The following is a 21868-nucleotide window of genomic DNA, read 5'->3' on the forward strand; positions in this document are numbered from 1 at the left end:
AGATTTTTTTTTTGCTGTAAAACGCTAGCTTTTCAACAAAACTACTGGTGTGACGTACGACCGGGGACTGACCTTTTTGGCTCTGGTCTGTATCTTTGTCACGCCCCAGAATTTACATCCAGACCAGCCCACACACTGGTGTTTCTGCCCGGTCCGAGGTAGCGTAGATCTCCGATGCTAGTTTAGCTGCGCGCGGTGCTCTGTAGGCTACTTCTAAGCAATAACAAGGATATTGAAAATGGACCACGGTCGTAAATGCTATATTCCAGGCTGTACAGGGAAGGCTAACACTTATAGTCTTCCCAAGGAGCCAAACATTCGACAGGCATGGCTGCTGTTTGTCTATGAGAAGATCCCGGCGAAGTTCGACACGCAATTACACATTTGCTCTGAACATTTCACTCGAGACAGTTTTGCCAACCTTGGACAATTTCAAGCAGGATTTGTTAAGAAGCTGTACCTGAAAAGAGGTGCTGTTCCGACAGTACGCTCATCGCAACCGCAAGCTGTAAGTAAGCCTAGGCTACAGTATGATTTTGTCGCTAACAGTTATTACCAATGCTAACTTCTCCTGTATCTACTACTATAGGTACAATATGTGATGTAGTTTATTGTAAATGGGGCTGGTGCTGAGTAGAATCACGATAGTTTGTTTGCTAAGCTGGAAAGTTACCCACCCAAGTCGATCCCGTTATTATTTCAAATGATATCTAGTCAATCTGTTGGAAACAGTGTTGTGTAGATACAATACATTTATTTGCACGTTTTTATTTCAGATTACCAGTACATCACAAGAACAACAACACGCGACAGACGCAGAATGCCAAACCGATGCTCCATGTGTGGCATCTCACGGACACAACTGTCTTATATGACATTGGGACCTCGCCTACGAAGCAAAGGTAACCCTTCTAATTACTCTTACATAACCTTATGGGGTTTGTGTGTTCCAAACACGTGTAGCATTATGCCTGGATAGCATTTAGCAGAGCAGGGTTATCCAAGTATGTTTACCATGATGATTGGGTGCTTTTATCAATTATGTGAGCCATTCACAACAAATTAACGAACCATTCATAGTATGAATAGAACTGGTGTTCATCTGTATTATCATTTATTGGTCTGATCTTAAACAATTACATTACCTTTTGTGGGGGAGGCTGGTGAAAATTATTTGGTCAATAGGTATGAATGGGTTTATATTCAAACAATATGACTGAATAGTAAATTGTGTGTTGAAGATGCCTTTTCATTTACTTGTGCTATTGTATCACAGCAATACATTGTCCTTAGGCACTGAGCTATCCGTAAGAAATACCACTAAAATACTCTCCCCCTCCCCATTTGAAGGCCTACAGGCATCAGTGCTATGCCAAAGTGTGGCAGTAGGCACAACAGCTCCTTCAGTCTCTGGGCCATTGTCTTCAACTCCTTTGAAGGGTCTGAGGCCAGAAAAGAGACCTCGTCTTGAATTTGAGGAGGAGGTGGAGGATGTTTCCTATGAAGGCTCTGATCCTCAAGATTTAACATTTGATCCTGCACAGTCAGTTACGATGGAGACAGAATCATCTCAGCTTGAGTAAGCAAAGTTTCAACTCTCACAATGCAGCAGTGTTATTTACATACAATGTGACTGTTGTCAGATTGCACCCCTGTGGGCAACCTTCAGCTGTTTGCTGCCATCTACTTTTGTGGAGCCTCATTTGCGTAGATGAAAAAGGTACTGTGATCATTGTCCCCTGCAGAATGTGTTTGTCAAACCTTCACTTCAACACTTACTTACTTTGGATTATTTTATAGGTGTTTCGGGCAATGCAGCTGCGAACACATAGTTATGCTGCCTTCAGAAAACATGCTTACCTGGAACCAGCCATAATCCACAGCTGGACTGAATGGCAAACACCTATGCTTCAAACGCTCAGTAAGGCAACCACTGTCATTCTCGGAGGCGATATGCGAGCAGACTCACCAGGTACACCTTTTTCTTTCTGTTCAAATGTGTATGCATTATATCAACAATTTTAGGTGAGGTGTTGCCTTACAGTGAATAATTCCACTCATGTTTATTGACTAAATTTAGGACATTCTGCAAAGTATGGGAGCTACACGATGATGGATGTGCAGACCAACAAAATCGTAGACATACAGCTGGTGCAGGTATTTGAAATCATTAGGACTAACGCAATTGATCACATGCATATGCACAAGTAGTATTGACAATAGTGTCATTACAAACCCCAATAAGCCTTAACTGTCTTTTGGCATACATATATGTTGTCAAAATGGTCAGAAACGTGTGTGTACATAATCCCCAGTTTTTTTTATTCCACAGAATGGAAAAAGGTTAATGGATCGCTTTTCTATGTCTGCCTCTTTTTACACAGAGCAACGAGGTGGGGGGAAGCTCATACATGGAGAAGGAGGGTCTCATAAGAGCTTTGGACCTCCTACATGGTAGTGGTGTGAAGTTGGACTGCATTATCACCGATCGTCACCCTCCGATCCCAAAGTTCCTGAGGGACCGTAAAATCACCCATTACTATGATGTATGGCATGTAGCAAAAGGTAATGTGACCCTTTATTTATATATTGTTCAATACATATAGACGTTTTTTAGTAAACACATTTGTGAGGTGGCTATCAGCTTTTACATAAATTGAATTATCACTCAACAATTTTTATGTCTTTCTATTTAAATGTAATTAAGTTGCAAAAGACAAGGGCCGGGTTTCCCAGATTCGTTAAGAAGCTCTTAACGCTAAGATCTTCTTAAGAACGTTCTAAGAGCGTTCTAGAGTGCCCTTAGAACGTTCTTAAGACGCTCTTGGCGTTAAGAGCTTCTTAACGAATCTGGGAAACCCGGCCAAGGACTGTGCTTTGGTGAAAAAGTGGCATAGGAGCATAGTCAACCACCTGTACTGGTGTGCCACAAGCTCCCTCTCCGGAACAGAGAAGGTAGCAAAATGGAAGTCTGTGTTGAACCATATTCAAGATGTCCACAGTCATTCTGACCCAGCTTTCCCCAAGTGTGGACATCAACCCAATGCCTCAAAGGACCCTAGCAAGTGGTTTCGACCAGGTGTGTATTACAAAGTGTATTATAAAGTGTATTATAAAGCTATGATGTGAGCAAACATGTTGTTTATCTTCATCAATATACATGATTCTAAATTACAATTTACATTCTCTTACTTTTCTCTTAGGTTCGACAGCTCTGAACAGTATTGAAAAGGTGCTAACAAACAAGAGGTGCCTTACTGATGTTGAAAAGCTAAGCCATCATTTCCAGACATCAACTGTGGAGTCATTCCAGTGTCATCCAGTGTTTTGCTCCCAAAAACGTTGTTTTCCCCTTCATTGGAATGCTATGCGGGTATGTATGTACAATCAAGTCTTTAGTAATGCAAATGTGAATGGGGGACCAACTGTCTGCAGAAACTGGTTTTGTTCAGTGAAGGTGTGACATGAGCAATGGTCTGGAGACATCAGGCCTAATTGCCGGCCATCAAAATGCAAATTATTTCAGTTTTAGGCTGCTCTAACTGAAAGGCACTGGTTAGAGTCTAGTTTACAGTTTTAGCAACAGCTTTTGCTTTGAGTTTACAGGAATAATTTGATTGGTGTGTTTATATAAAATGATTCACAATTGTGTTACAACATTTCTGTTGTTGTTCTGTTTAGGTTGTACCTTGCTGCCATGCACTTCATCGAGAATGCCGAGCGCGCACAACGGAAGACAGCCAAGGGGAAACTAATGTATATACTTGTGTTCCCAAAGGCCAAAAGGGAAGGTTACACAGTCAAACCAATGAAGACAGAGCCAACAATGTGTACGTTTAAAAAATATAATTTTTATTATAAACAACAAATCAAAATGTGCAACGGCAAAGGCGCAAAAAAATAACTTGTATTCACATCTAGTCACACACAACAGGCTATGTCTTCAACATGATGCAACTGGTGTTGGAAGAGATCATCCATGACCCCCTTCCTTATGTGGCTGCCGTCCAGCTGATTCCTGTGCCCCAGCCCCTGTGTGTTCAGCTCGACAGGCCTTCCATGGAGGATGCTGTTGCTCAACATTTGTCACGGTTCAGTCAAGGGGGGGTCTGAACCCAACGTACTGCCCTGAAGCATCCGGAAACTCCCTCCGTATGCGCAGCACCACACAAGAGGGGATGACAACACGGACACTTCTTCCAAGGGAACCCCAGCACCAGCTCACAAAAGTCCTGTAGGACAAGTGTCTGCATTGCCTGCAAACAGAACAGGGTGGAAGAACACACATTTTTTTACTATTTATTTTATCATTAGTATTTATTTTACATTTCAGAGTATAACACTGGATGATTGTGTTGACACAAAATAAAGTTTGTCATTCTGTCTTGATCAAACAGTTTTTTGTAATATGCTCAACTAATAATGAATGCTGAATTATGTATCAGATTGGCCGCACCTTTCCATCCCTCTTATTCTCAAACGTAAACTTAAATATTCATTGCATTTTGCAAGGAATACATATTGAGGCACACCGGATCGAGGCCAGGATGGTCAATCATACAGATTATTGCTTCAGAAACCTGGTCCATTCTTCTCATGACCTGTAAAAAAAACATGATGACCATGCAGTTATTTCACAATTTTGGATGTGCAGAAAGCAGCATGTAGCTTGTACATGTATCTCCAGTTTTAGTTACCTGAGGTATTTTCCGACAACATATATTTTCTTTATCCAGGGGCATGTGTGCACAGTTTCCACAAGTACACCTGGTGAGGGCAGATGATTGTAAGATCATATATAACTACATGGAAAGAAAGTACTCTCATAATCAGGTGGCCTAATCAGCAGGAGAATACGGTAAAAATATTACTGTACTGACTTATTCTTTCGTTGCAATCAGGGCTATGAACAGCCCAATGCAGACTGGCTGCGAACTTTTTAGCTAACAGGGCGTCTTGACAAAAAAATACCAAGAGGGTACAAGTAATAAAACAGTGCAAATGAATAACATTTAGCTTACAATGCTAAAACAAACCTAAGACAAAGTAATGCTCAGGCTATGACATTGAAGTGCGAGTATTAGCCTACACTAGGAGCTAAGCTATAACTGTGCAGCTAACAGGTGATGTTGCAAATTCAAGTCAATTCGAAATGACAATTTACCAATCTGAAACAGTCATTTCAAATCTTCGGGCGAATGGTTGCTCCTCTACTTCAGATTCTTCCTCTGATTCAGGCTCAAACATATAAGGTCGAACACCTAATGCCTCCATGGTATTTTCACCTTGGAGGTTTTAGTGAGTGCATGTCGCGTCTTTGCTCGCAGCTTCGCTCGTTGTAAGCCAACCAATCAGCGCGCAGCTCATATAAATATTAAGGAGCATACCATAAAAGGAGAAAACCTACGTTTTTTCCCGGGAAAATTTCAGAGGATGTATCAGGGGTCATAGAACAGCGCTAGGGGCATTTTCAGCTCAAACAATGTTACATACCCTGTTCGGAGACCTTAAGGAACAGTGTGAAATACCCCCAAAAAACAACAGTCTATTGCCCCTTTAAAGTCGCCGAGTACAATAACAAGGGAATCCGGGTTTGCTCGCTCCACACTCAGAATCTGGTCGGCGAGCGTGCGTTGGGCCTCTTTAACCTGTGGACCCGGCGCCATGTAAACTCCTACCAAAATGAGCGACGCGAATTCTCGTGGCGAGTAAAAAGGTTTAAAGATGATAAAAAATGATTCCAGATCCGGAGAACAATGTTGCAGAATCACTGTCACATCTACACACCAGCCACTGTTGATGTAGAAACAAATACCACCGCCTTTGGTTTTGCCAGAGAGTGCAGTGTCAGCTCTCACGAGTTGAAAGCCTACCAGATGTGAGGCGATGTCCAGGATCAAATCGCACAGCCTAGCTAGCTACCTAGCTTAGCTAGCGCTTATGGTTAACATGTATGGGCACACGTAATGTTGATAGCACTGGCAGGTATTAAAAGATAACAAATGTTTTGAATTTATGAATGCTTTGAAATGATAACCAGTTCCGATCTTGATAGTAAAGGCCAAGAGATACAACCACACACTCTAAAAAATGCTGGGTTGAAAACAAACATGTTTCCAACCAGCGGCGTAACAAGGACTTGGCGGGCCCGAGTGCAGATCTCACCAACGGGCCCCTTACCGACCTATCGTCAGGCGAAATTATTGAGTTTTCAGTTTAGCGATGCGCAAGGAAATTTAGGCTACTCATGATGTACAATTAAGGGTAACGACTGCTCCTTCTATGTGAAGATAGATTACGGTTTTTTAAAAGTGAACGGCTCTGACTCGCAAGTCTTTGGCTCTAGATTATGCTTGCTACAACACGGAATGAGAATAATGGAACAGTCAGTCATGAGCCGACGTATCTGCGACGTTTGAAATAGAGCAGACTCAGAACATTGTTTTAGAACATTTGTTTTAGAACTACATTTGGTTATTACATTTGATTAGATTAAATGTCCCCTCCTTGAGTCACCACCTTACCGCGGTGGAGGGGTTTGCGTGTCCTAGTGATCCTGGAAGCTATGTTGTCGGGGGCTTCATGCCCCTGGTAGGGTCACCCAAGGCAAACAGGTTCCAGGTGAAAGACCAGACAAAGAGTGGCTCAAAAAACCAACCATGAAGAAATACAACAATGGTTCTCAGTTGCCCCTGCCCGGAAGCGGGTCACCGGGGCCCCCCCCTGGAGCCAGGCCCGGGGGTGGGGCTCGATGGCGAGCGCCTGGTGGCCGGGCCTTTTCCCATGGGGCCCGGTCGGGCACAGCCCGAAGAGACAACGTGGGACCCTCTTCCAGTGGGCTCACCATCCGCAGGAGGGGTCATGGGGGTCGGGTGCAGTGTGAGACGGGCGGCGGCCGAAGGCGGGGGCCTTGGCGGTCCGATCCTCGGCTGCAAAAGTTAGCTTTAGGGACGTGGAACGTCACCTCGCTGGCGGGAAAGGAGCCTGAGCTGGTGCGCGAGGTAGAGAGTTTCCGGCTAGATATAGTCGGCCTCGCCTCGACGCACAGCGTGGGCTCCGGAACCAGTCTCCTTGAGAGGGGCTGGACTCTCTTCCACTCTGGAGTTGCCCTTGGTGAGAGGCGTCGAGCTGGGGTGGGAATACTGGTTTCCCCTCGGTTCGGCGCCTGTACATTGGGGTTCACCCCGGTGGACGAGAGGGTAGCCTCCCTCCGCCTTCGGGTGGGGGGACGGGTCCTCACTGTCGTTTGTGCTTATGCACCAAACGGCAGCTCAGAGTACCCACCCTTTTTGGAGTCTCTGGGGGGGGTGCTGGAAAGCGCTCCTCCTGGGGATTCCCTCGTCCTCCTGGGGGACTTCAATGCTCATGTGGGCAATGACAGTGAGACCTGGAGGGGCGTGATTGGGAGGAACGGCCCCCCCGATCTGAACCCGAGTGGTGTTTTGTTGTTGGACTTCTGTGCTAGACACGGTTTGTCCATAACGAACACCATGTTCAAGCATAAGGGTGTCCATATGTGCACCTGGCACCAGGACACCCGAGGTCTCAGTTCGATGATCGACTTTGTAGTCGTGTCATCGGACTTGGGGCCGCATGTCTTGGACACTCGGGTGAGGAGAGGGGCGGAGCTGTCAACTGATCACCACCTGGTGGTGAGTTGGCTTCGATGGTGGGGGAGGACGCCGGTCAGGCCTGGCAGGCCCAAACGTAATGTGAGGGTCTGCTGGGAACGTCTGGCGGAACCCTCTGTCAGAAGGAGCTTCAACTCCCACCTCCGGGAGAGCTTCGATCATGTCTCGGGGGGGGCCGGGGACATTGAGTCCGAATGGGCCATGTTCCGGGCCTCCATTGTTGAAGCGGCTGACCGGAGCTGCGGCCGCAGGGCGGTCGGTGCATGTCGCGGCGGTAACCCTCGGACCCGGTGGTGGACTCCGGAGGTGAGGGATGCCGTCAAGCTGAAGAAGGAGGCCTATCGGACTTTATTGGCTGGTAGGACTCCAGAGGCAGCTGATGTGTACCGGCAGGCCAAGCGGAACGCGGCTTTGGCGGTCGCGGAGGCAAAAACCCGGGCATGGGAGGAGTTCGGCGAGGCCATGGAGAATGACTTCCGAACGGCTTCAAAAAGGTTCTGGACCACCATCCGGCGGCTCAGGAGGGGGAAGCAGTGCTCTGTCAACACTGTATACGGTGGGGATGGTGCGCTGCTGACCTCGACGGGGGACGTCCTGGATCGGTGGAAGGAATACTTCGAAGACCTCCTTAATTCCACCAACACGCTTTCCGACGTGGAGGCAGAGTCTGGGGACATCGGGGGGGGCCCTTCTATCTCTGGGGCTGAGGTCGCCGAGGTGGTTGAAAAGCTCCGCGGTGGCAGGGCCCCTGGGGTGGATGAGGTCCGCCCGGAGTTCCTTAAGGCTCTGGATGTTGTAGGGCTGTCTTGGTTGACACGACTCTGCAACATCGCGTGGACATCGGGGACAGTGCCTCTGGACTGGCAGACCGGGGTGGTGGTTCCCCTCTTTAAAAAGGGGGACCGGAGGGTGTGCTCCAACTTTAGGGGGATCACACTCCTCAGCCTCCCTGGGAAAGTCTATTCAGGGGTCCTGGAGAGGAGGGTCCGTCGGATTGTCGAACCTCGGATTCAGGAGGAGCAATGTGGTTTTCGTCCTGGCCGTGGAACAGTGGACCAGCTTTATACCCTCCGCGGAGTCCTGGAGGGTACATGGGAGTTCGCCCAACCAGTCTACACATGTTTTGTGGATTTGGAAAAGGCGTTCGACCGTGTCCCTCGGGGGCTCATGTGGGGGGTGCTCCGAGAGTACGGGGTACCGGATTTCCTGATCGGGGCTGTCCGGTCCCTGTACGACCGGTGCCAGAGTTTGGTCCGCATTGCCGGTAGTAAGTCGAACTTGTTTCCGGTGAGGGTTGGACTCCGCCAGGGCTGCCCTATGTCACCGATTCTGTTCATTACCTATATGGACAGAATTTCTAGGCGCAGCCAGGGTGTTGAGGGGGTCCGGTTTGGTGACCTCAGGATCGGGTCGCTGCTTTTTGCGGATGATGTGGTCCTGTTGGCTTCATCGGGCCGTGACCTTCAGCTCTCACTGGAGCGGTTCGCAACCGAATGTGAAGCGGCTGGGATGCGAATCAGCACCTCCAAATCTGAGGCCATGGTAATCGACCGGAAAAGGGTGGAGTGCCATCTCCGGGTCGGGGAGGAGATCCTGAACCAAGCGGAGGAGTTCAAGTATCTCGGGGTCTTGTTCACGAGTGAGGGAAGAATGGAGCGCGAGGTCGACAGGCGGATCGGTGCGGCGTCCGCAGTGATGCGGGCTCTGCATCGGTCCGTCGTGGTGAAGAAGGAGCTGAGTCGAAAGGCGAAGCTCTCTATTTACCAGTCGATCTACGTTCCTACCCTCACCTATGGTCACGAACTATGGGTAGGGACCGAAAGAACGAGATCGCGAATACAAGCGGCCGAAATGAGCTTTCTCCGTAGGGTGTCCGGGCTCTCCCTTAGAGATAGGGTGAGAAGCTCGGTCATCCGGGAGGGGCTCAGAGTAGAACCGCTGCTCCTCCGCGTCGAGAGGAGCCAGCTGAGGTGGCTCGGGCATCTGATTAGGATGCCTCCTGGACGCCTCCCTGGTGAGGTGTTCCGGGCACGTCCCACTGGGAAGAGGCCCCGGGGAAGACCCAGGACACGCTGGAGGGACTATGTCTCTCAGCTGGCCTGGGAACGCCTTGGGGTCCCCCAGGAAGAGCTGGCGGAAGTGGCCGGGGGGAGGGAAGTCTGGGCCTCCCTGCTTAGGTCGCTGCCCCCGCGACCCGATCCCCGGACAAGCGGCAGATGACGACGACGACGACGACGACGAGATTAAATGCACATTATGTAATCATATGTTTAAATTAATCAAAACAAAAACAACAACAACAAGCCAATCAAAACAGGATTAAAACACAATCAAGAAACAATATAAACATGATTAAGACACCTATTTACAAGCAAGGATGGATGTTTTCAAAAATTTTACAGAAGGGGTGACACTACCTAGCCTGACGTTGTCATACTCATAATTCTAGTCAGAATATGAGTCTGAGAACTCTCCGTTGGGCTTTGACTACAGGGCGTGTTTCAAACGAGCCTGGAAAACAAATGCCTCTTCGCTCAATTGGATAGATCTACAACCAATCAGAGCAACAGAGTATGTGACGTATGTTAAGCACCGCATAGTTGTTGTCAACAGAACTAAACTACAAGCAGACTTGAAGTATGCTTGAAGAATGAATACAAACGATTTTTGCCGGTGTTGTAAAATTAATTTAAGGGTAGGGAGAGTACTTGTTCACACGGTCAACCTTTTTGAGCGAAACAATAAAGGGCAATGCATATACGAAGTTCTCCGTTTAGGATTAAAACTCCATCGGGGCAAGCTGATAAATTAAACTTTTACCGAATCCCGTAGGAAGGACGGCAAAAACATATTTTCCATCGACAAATGCCTTGATTGCGTCTCTCTGTTCCTCTTTCAAAATTAATGCGCTGTCGATGTCTTCTAAAACAGACTCGATGGCAGAATCACAACATCCCAGATCTCCAGCGGTAGCCATGTTTGTTCAAAACGAATTCAACTTAAGCGCTCTTTTGTGACGTGGGTGATTACGTTACTGTTGATCATCTGTCCATCATCGAATAAAGCCCGCCCTGGCAATTTCATTGGTTCGCCCAGATTCTGGTTTTCTGTAGTTGGTCCCCAATACGAGACCCCCCAGACCCAATTTCCCGAACAAATTTATTTTGGGCGGGGAGAAGTTGGGCTGGCAGCCAGGCTAGACACTACCCTCCAATTCAAACACTCCTTCTTGAAAAAATTCCCATATAGGAGAACACTGCTTGGGGTAGTTGATGTCAAAGGTGTAAAAAGCCTTGAAGCACACATCCACTGCCCCAAGCAGTGTGCTTTGCTCTAAGGCCTGTCCCGCTATGATGGAAAATGCCTGGGAGCACAAGTGTTCATCCCCAAGTGAGAGGACGTAGGGGTAAAGGCCGTTATATGCTACTCTGTACTATACGATTACGGACACATGGGAAGGGCTTAAGGCCGTTATATGCTACTCCGTACTATACGATTACGGACACATAGGAAGGGCCTACGCATAGTTGGAACGCCCTGAAATGCCCTCTCCGTCGTCTGCGGGGCCGTCGGAGACCTTTCCCGTGCACCGTTTAAATTCCTGTCGATCCGTCGTGCCGTGCTGTACGCGACGGATACCCCTTGGCCGTGATTGGTCCGCTACGACATCATTTTCAAACGACATCATTTCCGACTTCGACAGAAAGGCGTTTTCTCTAAGGTCGTCTTTTTGAAAGACGTCTGTGATGAGAACTTCTTGGAGAGAAAGTTTATTGTGAGCTAGTTTATGCTCTACTCTAGCGAATTCAGAAACGTGAGTTTGTTGTCTGTGCACTGACTGCCACAGTTTAGTGACCTAGAGTAGTACATTGTAGTTTTGACAGTACATAGTTTGTATGGATCTTTTTATTTCCAATTATATCAGCCTTTTTGTGTATCATTTTTCACATTGGATTATACACTTGGTGGTGGAGAAATGAATTCACAAAACCAGAGCCTTGTCTATATCGCAGGGGTGTCAAACTCATTTTCACCGAGGGCCACATCAGCATTATGGTTGCCGTCAAAGGGCCAGTTGTAACTACGATGTAACGTCAGTAACGATGTAAAAACATTGTGTTTTTGTTGTAGCTTTTGTGAACATAGGGCCTATTATGCTGCAATTGAAGTCCGCCTTTTAATTCTTGGACAAACTGCAGTTTTTCTTGGAGGATAAATTTGCAAATGTGTTTGGTGACAAAATGCAAGCACGCATAGCGCAAGAGCAAAGTTTTTTTTGCCCTTCATTTGAATGCAGAATAGCTTTTTGAGCTTTATTTAAAATAAACATTGCCGTTTTCCAATTGGTAAAACCTTGTCTAATGAAGGTCATGTCTTCATCATTTCTGGCTCCAAATTGTCGACAAGGAAAGCAGAAACATGCTAGCTTGGCTGAGTAGCCTACTCTAACCAAGTTCGAGAGCGATACCAACTTGGGTTGAATGCCCGAGGACCTTGGCTGAAAATGCACATGGGGTACGTTCGCAGAACCGGCTGCATTGGAGTGCTGTCATTCAAACCATGCTCGCCTTCACCCAGTTAAACTTTGCATTTAACACTGATGTGCATACACTGCTTTCTAGAGGCGGGATGTAGTCACTTTGCCGTAATAGAATCGAAATGCCTGGTGAGAGATGTCGTTTATGGTCAATGCACGCTGTAAAGCAGCGTAGACTTATTTCAATAGCCCATTAAGCTTCCGCCGGCCACATAATATGACGTGGCGGGGTATATAAGATAAGCACATCATTTTGTTATAGAGTGCTACTATTTTCCCCACAAATAATACCTACCATGATAGAGATAAGTTTGCTCTTTCAGGTGGTTATATTGAATTAGACACAGTCTTTGATATAATATTATGTGACTGCACCTGCTGCACTCATCGTCTGACTAGTGACAGCTGGTAAAAGTGTCACACGTGTGATGAGAGGTGGGAGATAAACAACGACGGTTTCTAACTTACAAAGACGCAACAAAGCAACGTGTTTTCGACAAAAAAACGCTTCTCCACCTACTGTTCTGGCAATGAATTGTTTTCAGCACCCCCAGCCTTCGGAGAACCATAAAGGCAATAGAAATGCTAATTAATCCGTCCTATCCGGCGGTCCGCTCATCCGTAACAGAGTCGGAGTACCATACTGGCACCTTAAGGCCTTGACACCTCTGCCTGTTGGAGGTACTCCACCATGTTTGTTCCAACCTATGATCAAGAGAAAGAAAGAACAGACAGGAGAAATATAAGGATACATTTCACAAGCAACAAATCAGCTGGATAATGCCTTGTAATGTTTTTCTTTCTTTCTGAGTTCTAGCTTGAGGAGAGAGTAGTCCTCTTGGGCCCTGCAAGAATACCATGTGAATGACAAAATCAATGACATTCCCTTTCAAATAAACTAAATCTTACTTACAGGCCGAAGGTCAATGAAGGCTTGTCTGGCCTCATCGACACTGGGCCGGAACACTTTTCGGCCCACTTTGAAAACTGGCGGCGGGAGCAAGCTGGGCAGCAGCCTCAGGGCAATATCCCCCTTGGCATCTGTAGAAAGACAATTCTATGGGTATCATGCAATATGATATGGATTGGCATAGCTGTGACCTGGGCACTTAGTACCCTATAACATAACTTATGTGTACAGTTAAAGGGAAAACATTTTTTACCCAGTGTCATCTCCTCCACAGGAAATGGCAGTTTCTGTTCGAATTTAGCCGGGTGCAGGATCTTCTCTGCATACACCGGCAGCCACGTCTCGAACAACTTTGGTGCAGCGTCTCTGTGCAGAAAAAAAAGTCTTGCGCGATCTAGAAGATGGAAAACAGTCACAGAAAAGATTTATATATTAATATAGCATTTCTCACATTATAAATAATTCATTTTAATTACAACATCATATTATATTAGCACGTACCATGCCTGGAGCGGTCAGTCTGGGGAATTCATGGAGGACCTCGACAATGGTTTTGGAGCCATTTGCCCTGATCCATGTTGCCCTGTGTGGTGCTGTGTCGAGCATAATTTGCTCCACCTGGCTGATGGGCTGTGTGTTGTTTCTCAGCCACTCTTTTAATTGTTCTGCTCTGGTGTCAGATATAGCTGATTCTGTGAAGCACACAGTTGAGAATACTGTCAAAAATTTTAATGGGTGTTTTGTAACTTATTATTACAAAAGTTCAAGTATTACCTGGTATGAAGGTCCTGTTGGGCTCATGCATGGCTTCACGCTGTGGTCTGCTCATGCTTCTGAGTCTTTTTCTGATGTTTCTCAGTCTCTCCTCAAGGAACCCAGTGGCTGGACGGTGGTTCTGGCCCTGGGCATACCATATTTCCTGACAAGACATTATAATATATTGTGAACATGACTATGCAAGACAGTTTCTGATTCTTTAATGTTTTCTAAAAAGGGACAATGCATGCATGGAGCACGGACGACCAACTTGGTTCCCAGCATGCCTTGCGGCAAGACTAAAATGGACTGTCTGAGGAGTTTTCCAAAGCGTTTATTGAGTCTGTATTCTTATTTGCTGTTATCCTGGGTACAAATTAAGTCATCAGTTACCATAAGAGTGTACGCTAGCTAATTAAATTGTACTCCAGTCTGTTGCTCACAAGCTGTAACGTAGCGAGTGTTACAGAGTTGTGTTACGTATAGTAGCGCTGGCTTTGGTGGGGATGTGTGAATGTGATAGTTAGGAACATAGTGCGTGACTCCGTGCCCCGCCATGCAACTTAGAAGAATATTCTTCAGCATATTGATGAGAGTGCGACTGAATATGAGACGATGGTTGTGTGTGATGTCATAGTGATAGGCCTGTGAGGGTTTGAAAGTAGCCTCTTGCTGATAAATGTGAAAATCACTTCCTGTTTTCCTCAAAGTCTTCCTCAGTGTCTGCCACTTTGCACGTGCATAAGCACTTTAAACTTTTCGTGCGTCTTGTGTTTCTCGTGCGCCTGCCCACTTGCCATCATAATTCACCATAAAGGCGCTGGCTTGGTAAGTCTATTGCAGCCACATGGCAATTCATCGGTTGTCAGCAAAAGAGCAACCAGGTAAGATACAAATCTGCTGTTTTATGTCTAAAGTTGATCCCCCTGACAACTGAAATGGATATGATAATTTTAAAAATCGATTGCTACATACTACCTAAGCTGTTGTTAGCAATGTAGCGCTATTGCTCATCAGAAGTAACGCATTGCTACACTAGCTAGCTAAATTAACGAACATCTGTAGGTTAACGTTACAAGGCTCAAATCCTCAGTAAGAAGACGTATGAATTCAGAAATGAATATACCATCAGATCATTTATTTATCAGCTCAGGAGGTCAGTTTATCCTGCAGTCACATTATAGGGAGCTGTTCCATAAAGTAAGTTTATGGACAGTAAACTTAGGTTGGTTGAGGGGCAGTTCTATGGGCGTATGTGAAGCCCTCTGTGACATGCTTGCGTGTAAAAAGGGCTATACAAATACATTTGATTTGATTTGACAACGATGCTTGTGTCTGGGAAGGTACCTATGCAGCCTGGCTTATTCAAATTTTTCAATTAGGTGTGATACCGATATTCTGACCAAGCAGCGTCTTTGTCTTATGGTTTCTTACTGTTTAGGTAATAATTAAAAAGTCAGAACATTTGGGACTTACAAATACTGGAATGATGTGCAGTACAAGTGGCATCGTCTGATCCACGACCATGGTCGTTTCTTCCAAAGGAAGTGTAGCAGGTGGCACATCTGGGCTTGTAAGTGGGGCAGTAGGGGGCACAGCATTTCCCATCTATGATGGTAGGCCAAAGAGATTTAACTTATCCACTCATTATGTGTTCGCAGAGCTGTACAATCCTTGCTCATTGTGGACAAGGGGCTTTTTGGAAGCCTTAAATGACTACGTAACAGGTAAAAAAAGTTTTTAAAAGTAAAGCAAGACTTGATGAATAATGTAAAGTATTGAAAATATTGTTAACTTTTCTTCATCAGTTCAGCTGATGAAGTCTAAAAGATTCTATAGCGCAGGGAGATGTAGAAACTGTCATCATGCTCTCTGTATGACTTAACAGCTTGTAATGGATGATGATCAAGCAGCTCTTCCACATCAACAGCTGCCAAACTGTGAGTGGGGGTCACGCTGTATGCAAAGAAATGCCTCTCAAAACCTTTAGTTTCCCATTTCTGTACAACCAACTTCATTGTTGGTGTGTTTGTGGTTTGTTCCAGAACAATTATGCTTTTTATAAGCCCAAACTGAGGCTCTCCATCTGTTTCATAGGAAAGGAATACTGACATGCCTGCTCTGTATTCCATACCCTTGAAGGTTACCCAGGCCGGCACAAAAACTTCGCTGACGAGGGGGATACCAGTTAGACCACTTTGGATTTCTTGAAATCTGTCTAAGGTGGCCAAGAAGGTACAGTGCCCCGGACCAACTTCAGTATTGTGGCTTAGCACTGAACCAGACAAGAAACTGTAGCACTGCATCATCTGATGTCGAAATGCCATTGTTTTGCAGATGTTACGAAAGTTGCATGTGACATGACTAACCCGTTTGAAGAAACCATGTTTTGCCTCAAACCGCATTGCCCAGAATTGCATCAAGGGGCCCAACTTTGTGATTGCTTTTGGATAGTGTAGCATGAAATGGTGTTTTGGCCGCAAATGCCGATGAGGATAGAGCTCTAGGAAGAGGGAATGATGCTCCTCAATGATCTTGGTTAGGTATAGGGTTGATGCAACAGTTAGAGAAGGAGAGAAGATGAACTCCATGCATAACAGCAAGAGGAGGAGAAGTTGCCACTCCTTGTTTTCTATGGGGATCAGGTCACCAATCATGGCTGGAAGTAACCTAAGTAGGCACCACATTTGAGATGCTGACTGCCGCATGGCACCATCAAGGTTTCTTAGATCATGTTTGCTGATCAGAGAGGGTTTGTTGCCATTCTCACTGAAGCCATAATCACAGCTTGTGATTCTGTAGTTGATCTTTTCGAGTGTAAGATGTTTTTGCTCGATCAGAGAATTCAACACAAGCTTCACCTCATATGGCCCTACCCCTTCTAAGATGTCATGCATGATGGCTGCTGCCACATTGTCAGTAACATGATAAAAAGACAAGTTGTTGAGCACACTGTCTCTTTTCAACCCTGTCTCAGAGGGGTTGGCTGTATGCAAATCTGCCTCATGACTGTGGATATCTCTCAACAGTGCTGGATCTTCCGTTGTTTGCACCCTCAAGACATTTCGATGTGCTTTGCACCACCGACACACATAATTACCCGAGAAGCTTTCAGAGTAACCAAGAATGCCATTCATGCCCAAGTTGTCCCCTACTACCTGGACAACCGTGAACTTAACTACACCTTTAAAGCCAGGAGTGTCAACGGTGATGCCATCACTTTCAAGAAACTTGAGCTCTTCAACCACAGGTTGCAGCACAGAATCAAGCCCATAGGTCTTCGCATCATCCGTTTTGTACACTGCTAAAAGGAAGTGTGACCGTAAACTGGATAGCAAGTCTGGTGGCAAGCTCTTAATTATAAAATACACAAACCCTAGCTTATGTATTGAAGTCTTCGATCCAAGAGGATTTACAGTTTCACAGTCATCAGTGTAGATGAGGAGTGGAATGGAAACTTCTTTCAAGAATAGTGGATGTGTTTTACAAAAGTCCCCATCAAAGACGTCCTGAAGCACATCACCCTCTCTCTGCTGCCATGCTAGCATTGTCTGTAAAATACCAGGAATTTTAAGAACCTGGACCAGAAGGCGCTTCAGTGGAATCCGCTGATATGTAACAGGGATAGCAACCTGTTTGACCATGCCGGTGGCAGAGTCCCTTTGCTGTACATAGGAAACCCCTGGCAAAACCTCTTCAACTGGCTGAATAAAGTTTCCTGATTGAGCAAAATACTGCATCTGTTTGTAATCTGTCTCCAGGCCTCTGAAGGGGTTCAGCAGAGTGTTTAAATTCCTCTCTGAGTTCCTCTACCTCTGCTCTATGACCAAATTGACTGAATAGAGACATGGTCTTCTATTGTAGTCTACCCACAATGTCACTAATTAAACTAGAGGTCTGCTGAACCACAAAGTTTATGGTGGAAAAAGTTTGGGAAGACTTGGACCTCAGATTTGCTAAAAAAAGAGCTACCCGATTGGTAATGCCCTCTTGTTCCAATTCATCCCATTCATCTACAGCTTCCTGTGCTGGAACCTCTTCAGCATTCAGGAACTTAACAGGCCGGGGAGGACCTTCACAAAGAACAGGCTCAACTTGGTTTACATGCTGCAGTAGATGTCTTCTGTAAGACCTAATGTATGTGAATGTTCTGCCGCAGCCATTTTCGCTGCATTGGAAATATGTTGAGGAACTATTTACATTGTGTAATGCACGTAAATGTGTAAAGAGACACTTTGCATCACCAGGAATTTGCCTTTTGCATCGAAAGCAAACGTATGCCATTAGTCCTAAAATATAAATAAATATAAATAAATAAATAAAAGTAATTTCTTTACAACTGGTCCTATCTATTCTAACTACTTACAAGTTCTCTGTAATGTTTTAGAAACTTAAGCCTGAGGCCGATTTTGGGGATTAGGTTGTGAATGGTTCCCTCATCAAGAAGTTTAAAACTGTCCTCATCTATAGCATTTTCTGAAAGACAAAGACACAAAAGATTTTTTTTTTTTTTACAAAATCACAACAGAAAGACACAGACACACCCATACACAGGCCTGTTCCTTGCATAAAAAGACATATAAGGCTTTCAAACCTGATTTACTTACCTAGGAAACTATCAAGAAGGTCTGGAAGCTGCCATTTCTCAAGTATATCCCTAACAAAGCTGTCCATAGCCTAGTGGATTAACCTGAAACATTAAAACGAGGAGAGCATCATATAGGCTGAACAATAAAAATAACACTAATATTATTACAAATGCATATCCTACTGCAATGGTAATGTCAGAGGCCTTTACTGTGAAAACCAATATGTGAGTTTGAGAGGTAACTTCCGGTTTAATCCTACATTTTCAGTGTCACAGTGGTGTTTTTTTATTTCTTTAATTTCTGTGTCAAGTGTTACCTTTATTCCAGGGTACACCGCAATGCCAATTTATGCTGCACGCCTAACATGCTCATTATAACAGATCAAAGTCAGATCAGAGAACGTCTAATATGGGGAGAACTGCCACTCTCCGAAACTTCCGGCTTCTGAACTGGTTGCAGTTCCCATAGATAGATAGATAGATAGATAGATAGATAGATAGATAGATAGATAGATAGATAGATAGATAGATAGGCATATCAATGGCAGTTCCACTCTGGTTCCATATGAGGGCGCTCACCAGTGAGTGCAGAATGAATGTTGGTATGGATATAATTTTTCGTCTAGGACTGTTGCATTCGAAAGAGGCAAAGAAAATACACACTGCTGGGTGTTAGTTTTTTTAAAGTCGCTTTTTGTTCTAACAAGCGATTGTGTTGCTTTTACTCTATCATATTTATGTAATTTATTTGTTTAATGTTATAATGTATTTTATAATGAGCTTGTCTTGTGTCAATTATGCGGTACTGGAAGTTGAAAACCACCGTGGTGACAGAGTGCGGTTGCAAATATTTTGGCATGTCTAACTTATTGATGCTAGCTAGCTAGCTAGCTAGCTCTACTACTGTAACAAAAATATACTCCGTTGAACTGGTTTCGTAGTACAGGCCCCTGGTTTACAACAAGGTGGTTTATAACACGGTATGGCTGCACATTTTACATTTACATTTAGTCATTTTAGCAGACGCTCTTATCCAGAGCGACTTACAGTAAGTACAGGGACATTCCCCCCGAGGCAAGTAGGGTGAAGGACACAATGTCATTTTGCACGGCGGGGAATCGATCCAGCAACCTTCCGATTACTAGCCCGACTCCCTCACCGCTCTGCCATCTGACTCCGCATGACACATATCGATAGCTAACCTTAACGCCAGTTAGATCGAGCCAAATTAAAGAATTCATTTTATCATTGCTGGTTAGCTAGCTAGTGATGCTTACTGCTAAATTAAGCTTGGTAGATAGCGGACAACTTGGCTAACTAGCATAGCTGAACTAGCTGCGCTTATCGAACCAAGCACATATGACTACAGTATTTCAGTACAAATGCAGATCAAAACGTTGTTGGAAATTGTATATTTCTGTTTGAAGTAGCCGAGTTGACCTCTTAAGAGTCGTATTTGTATAGGCTAATTGTTTCACATATACACTGTATCCCGTGGCTTTTGCCGCCGGCTTTTGCCGCCGGCTTCAGCTTCAATGCTATGAGGCACGTTAGCTCTCAATTTATCTTAACGGGGCCTGAGGGACTGGTAAATTGCCAAATAGCCGTTGTAGGGTTTTTCTCAGTCGGACGCAAATAAACGCTTATTAAAATAAGTTGTTTGCCGTAAATGTATTTATTAAACACACAATTATTGCTCAATATGCAGTATGAATTTATCTAATTTTATTTAAACGAGCTTGAGCTAGTTTACTCAGGTGGCTCGGTGAGGTAACAGCTAGTGCTAGCTAGACAAACTTCCTAAACTAATGGAGCGGCGTATCATTCTGTCGCTAACTAGGGTGCGGACTGGTAGGCTATTGACAGCTGTATACAACAGTGAATTTGTAGGTACAAAAGTGTATACTAACCTTTTTTAATTTTCTCTCTGCTGGTGAACGTCGATTCTGCTGTACAAAAAGATGTATTATTAAACAACCCAGCGGCTGGGTTAAGGTGAACCATTTTACCCAGCACCTGGGTTCGTACTAGGTGGCGTGGATATGTGTAAAAAAGGACAACAATCTGCATCAGTTTGACAAATGAACACATTAAACACCAAATAAACGCAAATCGTTTGCAGCAGTACATTTATTTCTTACACAAACTGGGATTTTACTGTATAATGGTGGCTAGCTGCCCAAAGTGAGTTGACAGCTAAAAGGTAGCCTCAACAACTCACAGTTGCTGCAAAATGTTAGGCTATTTCTGTTGTCGATAATTTCGGTTGGATAGAAACCTGCAGTTAAAAAGACTGTTGACAAAGTTAGTCTGTTGGCGCAGATAAACCAGCAGCTGGGTTAAAGTGAGGCAGCCGCTGGGTAAGGTACCAGGTGACGTATTGGTGAAAGAGAGGAGGACAATCTGCATTGTTAAAACTGTCAGCGAGAATGACCCAGCCTCTAACCCAGCGGCTGGGCTGCACAAAAACTACCCAACACCATTGAAATAACCCAACAAAATGACCCAACAGGCTCAACCCAGCGTTTGGGTAGAAAAAATAACCCAGCATTTTTTAGAGCACACTTAAACAAAAGCCCATGTGGATCTTGTTGGTATTGCATTTCCAATGTTGTATATAATGGTAAAAAGTTCTAAAAATCCTGAAACATTTATAGTATAGGCCAAGAGTAATGACCACACCACAAATAGCCCACCATTACCCATAGGTGGCGCTACGGCTCTGCCCACATAGTCAATTTTCAGTTGAATGTAAGATGAAAAGTAGATTTTTAGTGAATATTTTAAATATACATGCTTGGCTAATTTCTATAGCTTATTTGCCAAATCCTCTCTCCCTCTCCTCCTCAGCGCGCGCGCTCCACATTCACACACACTCAGCCTTCCCTTCACACACGCGCGGGCTTGGCAAGACGCACACGCAACATTTCAGGAGAGTGTGGGCTGACCAAGCCCCCACTAATTCCTTGGTCTTTAGCAAAGGCCTTGTGGATCTTGATGGTATTACATTTCCGACTTTGCATGCAATGGGAAAAAGTTCTCCAAATCCTGAAACCTTGATGGTAAAGGCCAAGAGTATCAACCACACAAAAAAAAGCCCATGTGGATCTTGTTGGTATTGCATTTTCGATTTTGTATGCAATGGTAGAAAATTCTAAAAATCCTGAAACATTGATAGTATAGGCCAAGAGTAATTACCACACCACAACTGGCCAACCATTACCCATAGGTGGCGCTACAGGCCACGCCCTAAAGCACAAAGATACAAGGCTTTCGGGAATGGATAGGCCCACCAAGCTTGCTCCCTTCACTTCTTGGCTTGAAATAAAGAGCCTTGTGGATCTTGATGGTATTGCATTTCAGATTTGGTATCCTATTGGTAATTTTGCAGCATTGATTTTTCTAAACAGTTACAATTTGTCAAGAATATACGTTTTTCAATGGTT

The 21868-nt window shown here is 44.9% G+C and overlaps 2 protein-coding genes across 6 annotated transcripts; one reads left to right on the forward strand and one right to left on the reverse strand.

Moving 5' to 3' along the window:
- The first annotated feature begins 455 nt into the window (after window positions 1-455).
- Window positions 456-4091, forward strand: LOC124488067. Of its 5 annotated transcripts, none has more exons than XR_006958590.1 (10): window positions 456-508; window positions 777-902; window positions 1351-1720; window positions 1801-1972; window positions 2081-2157; window positions 2385-2565; window positions 2934-3079; window positions 3204-3373; window positions 3682-3830; window positions 3935-4091. XR_006958590.1 is itself a non-coding variant. In XM_047050538.1 (10 exons), the coding sequence occupies exons 3-10, from the start codon at window positions 1712-1714 to the stop codon at window positions 3950-3952; spliced, it is 876 nt and encodes a 291-aa protein (XP_046906494.1). In that variant the 5' UTR covers window positions 456-508; window positions 777-902; window positions 1351-1711; the 3' UTR covers window positions 3953-4091. The 5 variants fall into 5 exon arrangements, 4 of the variants coding, with proteins under 4 accessions (XP_046906494.1, XP_046906493.1, XP_046906496.1 ...); XM_047050538.1 differs by having other exon boundaries at window positions 2993-3079; window positions 3922-4091; XM_047050537.1 differs by having other exon boundaries at window positions 2993-3079.
- Window positions 4092-4583: 492 nt separating this feature from the next.
- LOC124488068 lies at window positions 4584-20406 on the reverse strand. Its single transcript, XM_047050541.1, has 11 exons — window positions 20333-20406; window positions 18442-18524; window positions 18201-18310; window positions 15311-15442; window positions 13853-13997; window positions 13580-13770; window positions 13332-13472; window positions 13082-13209; window positions 12689-12873; window positions 4698-4767; window positions 4584-4601 (listed from the first exon to the last, which is right to left on the reverse strand). Exons 2-7 carry the CDS (start codon window positions 18506-18508, stop codon window positions 13338-13340), a joined length of 780 nt encoding a protein of 259 aa, XP_046906497.1. The 5' UTR covers window positions 18509-18524; window positions 20333-20406; the 3' UTR covers window positions 4584-4601; window positions 4698-4767; window positions 12689-12873; window positions 13082-13209; window positions 13332-13337.
- Between the last annotated feature and the right edge of the window lie 1462 nt (window positions 20407-21868).

The sequence above is a fragment of the Hypomesus transpacificus genome, unplaced genomic scaffold, assembly GCF_021917145.1.
Source record: "Hypomesus transpacificus isolate Combined female unplaced genomic scaffold, fHypTra1 scaffold_118, whole genome shotgun sequence".
NCBI classification, from domain to species: domain Eukaryota; kingdom Metazoa; phylum Chordata; class Actinopteri; order Osmeriformes; family Osmeridae; genus Hypomesus; species Hypomesus transpacificus.

What these genes read in the sequence shown, in the direction of transcription:
- LOC124488068 (XM_047050541.1), bottom strand. Translation starts at nt 18,508, where the DNA reads ATGGACAGCTTTGTTAGGGATATACTTGAGAAATGGCAGCTTCCAGAC. An exon ending in CCTTCTTGATAGTTTCCTAG is followed by an intron (nt 18,311 to 18,441) that starts GTAAGTAAATCA and finishes TTTGTCTTTCAG; the next exon opens with AAAATGCTATAGATGAGGAC. An exon ending in TGCACATCATTCCAGTATTT is followed by an intron (nt 13,998 to 15,310) that starts GTAAGTCCCAAA and finishes ATGTCTTGTCAG; the next exon opens with GAAATATGGTATGCCCAGGG.
- LOC124488067 (XM_047050537.1), top strand. An exon ending in TGTATGGCATGTAGCAAAAG is followed by an intron (nt 2,566 to 2,992) that starts GTAATGTGACCC and finishes ACCATATTCAAG; the next exon opens with ATGTCCACAGTCATTCTGAC. An exon ending in GAAGACAGAGCCAACAATGT is followed by an intron (nt 3,831 to 3,934) that starts GTACGTTTAAAA and finishes CACACACAACAG; the next exon opens with GCTATGTCTTCAACATGATG.